This window comes from Priapulus caudatus, unplaced genomic scaffold, assembly GCF_000485595.1.
Source record: "Priapulus caudatus unplaced genomic scaffold, Priapulus_caudatus-5.0.1 Scaffold23, whole genome shotgun sequence".
In the NCBI taxonomy this organism is placed as follows: domain Eukaryota; kingdom Metazoa; phylum Priapulida; class Priapulimorpha; order Priapulimorphida; family Priapulidae; genus Priapulus; species Priapulus caudatus.
This window is the reverse complement of record NW_014577084.1, coordinates 935,644-941,673: the sequence shown is the minus strand read 5'-3', so window position 1 is coordinate 941,673 and position 6,030 is coordinate 935,644. Positions and strand designations below refer to the sequence as shown.

The window sequence follows — 6,030 nt, the reverse complement described above, 5'->3', positions numbered from 1 at the left end:
CTAACCCTAACCCTAACCATATCAGATAGTTACCAGGGTACGTTCCGGCAGTACCCTGGTGGACATAGACCCTATGAGCAGTACTGACAGTGTCAGTAGTCTGTACTGTAGTCATACTTGTTCAATGGGGTTAGCCGCTAGTTTTGTCAGCAGGTGGCGCAGCGGGAGCAGCAGTTGTAGAGCTGGTTGTGCAATGACCCATGGCAGATGTAAACATACGCTGTGGCTATATGCCCGGCAGCCGGGCACGGTCTTTGATTTCCTAAATGCCCGGCAGTTCCTAACCCTGACCCTTGTTTACTTGAGATAACGCTGAAAATTAAAAACTGCCGGGCATTTAGGAAATCGATGACCGTGCCCGGCTGCCGTCAGATATATGCCGGCTGCCGGTCATATAGCCATTCTGGTAAACATACTGTCATACATCGATCACACATAGCCGATCCTATATATTTTAATCAACATATCAGAACAAATCGAACATATTTATACCTAACTTTAAGAGCTCCTGATAGTACTATTCTCCCTTTAACCCAATATATAAGTTTTGCTCTATGTCTGTTGATATAATCGATTAAATAGCCAGATGTCTCTAGGTACTAGAACCGCTAGTCGAGTAAGTTTATAACCACCGGCGATCGGTTTTTTGCGACTATTTTGATCAACATATCACACCAAATCGAACATCTCTAGGTACTAGAATCGCGAGTTACCCAAGTTGGGGCATGTATACATTAGGTGACACAGGCCTTGTTACTTGTGTCAGTGATAGCTATGGTGGAGCACGCCGTCAATGGTCAAAGGAAAATCCTAACTTCATGCAGAGACAGTTGTTTTGGATAGACGTATCGCATCTAAGAGGATTCGTGTAGAGGGTCATTGGTCCAAGCAAGACATTTAAAATATTAAAACAAGACCTGCCCCATCAGAAAATTTCTCTCGGTGGAAGAATTGTCAAGGTGTGCTTCATGATTTCTAACTTTAGGCGAGCTATTGTCAGCAGTAATGCCTAGTGTCTGTAGTAAATGGCTGCGTTTTAGAAATAAAGATATACATAATTTGTATGGCAACTTGGGTCTTTGTAACTTATCTCAATCAATATATTACAGAACTCCTGAGCACACTTAAAAGAATTACCACCCAATTCACATATGCACGACTAATATCACCGTGAATCTCAATAAACATATTACAGAACTCCTGAGCACACTTAAAAGAATAAACATCCACTTCACATATGCACCACTATTATCACCGTGAATCTCAATAACAAAATGGTATATAAAAATAACCATTAACAGCATACTGTAATGTAACTGAGTAACCTAATGTTCCACTTTATTATAAAAAGCACGTGATGGATTAATTGTGAACATGATTCAAAATACGTGGCCCTGCGTAATGACAATCCAGGGACTGCAGTACTTTGTCCAAATGGCTAGCCCAATGTGATGGGAGAGCTAACAGGTTTTGTATAGCAGCAATGGTGTCTTCAGGGTCGGTGGTGACAAAGGTGATGTCATTCAAAGATGGCACATGGCTAAGCAACAAGCAGCTGCTCGTGTTCCCAGTCGATATTCCTTGTGTGTCAAGTGTGTCCAATGGCTTTATGAATTTTAAATTTTATTCACAGTATTTACAAAAGGTTTGATTTTAAAATATATAGAGTACTCGTTTTATGTAGACTGGTCCCGGTGTCAAGCTTGCTCTGTTTGGGCTAGAGAACTGCTTGTGCTGGTACAAACACTGGGGTCGTGAACCAGTCTACGTTTCCTGCAGAACACTACGATCTGGTCGGTGCTGTAAATACTGATCGGAGATTTGCAGCCCAAAATCACCTCAAATCGACATGAGTTTTATTACGACGTCAATAGGCGATAAATTAGACGGGTCATAGGGTGACCTGAGCCGGCTTTACGGAACTGTGTAGTAGGGTCGTTCACACAGTAATATACACACTCATACATAATATACATACTCATATTACAGTAATATATTAAAATGAATCTAATTTAATATCGATTTATAAATTTCAGTTATGCGAAGATGTATATGTATATGTATTTGTGATCGCAGACACTTGTGAGAAATTTAGCTCGGTTGATTCTGAACATTCTGTACTGCAGTAATTAACTGGGCTGTAATTTGCAGGGCCCTTACTCCCCACGATAACCCCTGCGACATAAGAACTTCCCTGAACTTATTATTATGCGGTCATAAAAACACTGGGCTACGCTACATGCTGCAATCGATTTCTTAGAGTGTCGCGAGGTTTTGTTTGTGTGGCGATTCATGCATTGAGCGAGTTCATGCCCTCAGCTCTAGATGTTTTGGATACCCCGTCTACGTTCAGGAATGGAGCGCATTATTAGAATACGCTCCCATTTACAAGTCTGTCTAAACTGCCATTGCGATAACCGTAGTATTTCAGCGTAATATGAGGGGAAAAAGTGCTAGTCAGGAGGACCGGCAGTTTCGTAGAGATAATTGCCCGAGCCAAAACTTGGTGGCTTCGGGCCTCCGGGTCGGCACTAATTTCGAACGCTGGTCATATGCTTCCAGTCTGTTGAAAATAAATAAATAAATAAATTCAGCTTGAATCGCAAATGCAACATCGACCTTACCTTTTAAACTAGCTTTAGTACTATAGCCCATGACTTGTTGCCACAAGGTTGACCTGACTTGTAGCATGTGGCCTAAGCCTATATTACCATCTCTCTCTCTCTCTCTCTGTCTATTATACTCTATATATATTATAGAGCAACTTTTAAACAAGCTTGAACATCGAAGCAGGGTCTCAAACGTTTTTTTTTAACGAATTACTAAATCTACGACCAAATAATGCGAAGGAAAGTCTTAACCTACATCTAGAATACAGTAGGAAAATGCTTTCCAAGACAGTGTTTACAAGCCGCTTCTAAAAGCGTTCATCTGCCGAGATTTCACACGCCGATTCTGACCAAAATTGTGCATTATCACTCATAAACACAACGTATTTAGTGCAACATAGTTCTTACCTTTGTATCAAATCTTCTTTGCGACCTCTTGTCGATGCTCCTCTTTCATAAAGTTTACTTTTAGAGAGTGTACGGTAAGTTTGTCATATGTTGCCATTAGTGTATCCAGGGTGTGCATCCATGTACGCGGATAATCTTGCACCACAGTCTTCAAAGTCTAAGGGACTCACTATATCAAAGAGGGAAAGAGACAAAAGTTGATCAAATGGACAGATCACACTGTGGATTGCAGTTTAAATTTACAATTAACTAAAGAGGAAGGGAGAGAATTCCAATACGGAATGACAGAAAAACAACACTTATTATTTGACCTAATTCCTAACTCGGCAACAATATATGTGTATTGCATGTAACAAATGGCACATGTAATTAATGCATGACTTAACTTTAATGTAAATGGCCCACAACTTAACAATCTAATGTAGCTAATATTTAGAAAAATAAACAAATACCAAGCAATGGAAGAAATCTTATTCTTAGCCGATAATAACCGGCTGATTTAATAAGTTGTGTTTTTCTTGCAGGTTTATTGAATTTCATGTATTTTTTCATGTAGCCTGGTACTGATCAAATCTGACACAATGTCAGAAAGTCGTGACGTGCATGAAATTGCAGACAAGCCATACAACCTTCTGCAAGAACAGTTGTCTAAAGCAAAAGAGGTGAGTGCACAATATATCTTTAACTTCAACACTTAAAATCTGACAATCATATGTAACACCCTAATCCGCTCGTAGGGTCTATGTCCCCCTGACCTCTGTTTGACCTGGCTCGTTTAGCTATTTTCGACTAACCCGAACCCTAACCCTAATATATGATATATATATATATATTGGTCAGAAATAGCTAAACGAGCCAGGTCAAACAGAGGTCAGGGGGACATAGACCTTATCTGCCCCTAATCCTGTTAGTCTATGCACAGGCCAGCAAGCTAATTGCTAATTGTAAAGCCAATTTTTTGGATACCATAGGTCACCTCACAGAAGTTATATCTGTTAATTTTTTTCCCATTTATTAGCAGCTATGCTGGTATGTTTCTGTGGCTTTGCATTTTATTTTTAAATGGTTGAACATTTATATATTGTTATTTGCTGGTGGTGAGTGTGTTAAATGTGTGACAGTTTTTGTAGACTAGTGATGAAAATATGAATCCAAGTTACATCATATTTCGTTCCATATCTTATACACATGATATCGGAATCATAATAGGAGATTAAGCTGAAAGATGAGGAGGTGGGAAAATTATCCAAAGTTAGAGATCAAGTAGGATTGGAATTGCAAGACCTCACAGCAAGTTTATTTGAAGTAAGTATTTTATTATTACTGTTAACTCATTATTGTATATTATTCAAATACGAGTACATGTAAAGAATCAAGTTTTTACAAAAGGAAAAAAATGGATAGATGCAATAGTGTAAAATCTGTTACAATATTTTATGATGTAATGAAACATTTTAAATATTCTAAAATATGTCATGTAATGAGGATAGACGTTTATACTATAAAATGTGTTTATTCTAATAATATAATCATACAATGTACTGCTATGATGCTTCATATATATATATATGTGATTTATACAATAAAAGAGATTTGCTTTTATGGTTAAACCTTCAATGATATTTAGTTGCACAGCAATCAATATAAAATTTCAGTAATACCCCAATTGGCATGAATTTACTTTTAGCTAGCAAGCCATCTAGTTTTCAATAGCCAATTTTCGTACCTGATGGTGTGTTGTACGGCTGACAGCTGATGATAGCCATGCACTCATTTCAGAGAATAAATTTATGATATAAACGTATATACTTGCATTATTTTAGAAAAGGACCATGTACTATTCGTAACAATCTGTAAAAGTCTAGGAAAAAACCATAAATTAAATCCACGTCTAGCTAATACCCCTGTCACACCTACCCGCGATAACGCTCGCGCTCCCACTGCGACCTGAGAAGTATGAAAGCGCGAGGAAAAGCGCAGTAAGGTCTCTGAGAACGAGTTGGTGACGCAGTGGAAACTGTCAAGCACGGAAAAGGGTCGCCATGAGCTACCTTGAGCACGACACCTCGGCGCTTGTGTTGTTCCGAATCAAAACAAGCGCAGCGGGTCCGCGCTCTGTAATGAGCGGTGTAATGACGCAGTACAGTCGCCATGGCAGCGCAAAGCGAACTACATGAGCTTATCGTGGACGTAGCAACAACGCATAGAAGCGACTTGGGGTTGCAGAAATCGTCCCCTGCGACTGGTTTGCGACTGCTGTACACTCATTGAGCTCTCCATACGTGCCTCTCCCGTTCTTATTGCGCCGTTACGGCGCTTCCACTATGCTTTCTAGGCTTGTTTCCGCTCATTCTACGTCCACACTGCGCTGCCACTGAGACTATGACGCTCGTAATACGTCCAAGGCGTTGTTCCCACGTTTGCAATAGGCTCACAGAGCGTTCTTATTACGATCCCACTTTCACTGACCCCCCCCCCCTCACACACACAGTTTTGTATAAATACAGCTTCATCTTCTATACACAATCAGTGTGCATCTGCTCTTCACCATGACCGCAGGCAGGCAGAATGTGCTAATTGTACTACAGTTAGCACATATGCAGGCACAAGATGACCAGGCCCTTGTCAACATCATTAGAAGAAGAAGAAGAAGGAGGAGGGAAAGAAGGGAGAGGAGATGCTGGGTTCGATCATGGTTAGACGTGGGGCAAGAAGAGTTCAGTTTGGCCACTATCACTGTCTAATGGCCAAGCTACGACACGAAGACCCTGCATCCTTCTTGTTGTCAGCAGGCTCAGGAACAGGCTCAGATGGAACAGGACTGGACGACCGTGGAGACGATGGAGACGGCCTTCCTCGACCCCTGCCTCTTCTTTTTGGCATGGTGCACAGCGTGAGAAACAAGCGGTCGCCCAGTCGCCAGTGGCGATTAGAAAATCGACCGGGCGACTGCTTGCTCGTGTCAGCGCAGTGTGGACGTAGAATGAGCGAAAACAAGCCTAGAAAGCGTAGT

At 40.8% G+C, this 6,030-nt stretch overlaps 1 protein-coding gene across 2 annotated transcripts in view; it reads left to right on the top strand.

Moving 5' to 3' along the window:
* Positions 1-3,543: 3,543 nt before the first annotated feature.
* Positions 3,544-6,030, top strand: part of LOC106813195 (rab-3A-interacting protein-like) — a 7,337-nt gene continuing 4,850 nt past the window's right edge. Inside the window, exons 1-2 of one of the 2 annotated variants that reach the window (XM_014817265.1) lie at positions 3,544-3,679; positions 4,227-4,322. In XM_014817265.1, coding sequence (XP_014672751.1) covers positions 3,599-3,679; positions 4,227-4,322 — 177 coding nt within the window. In that variant the 5' untranslated portion in view covers positions 3,544-3,598. Of the gene's footprint in view, positions 3,680-3,952; positions 4,047-4,226; positions 4,323-6,030 lie in introns of those variants that run through there. The other variant, XM_014817273.1, reaches the window with a different exon arrangement.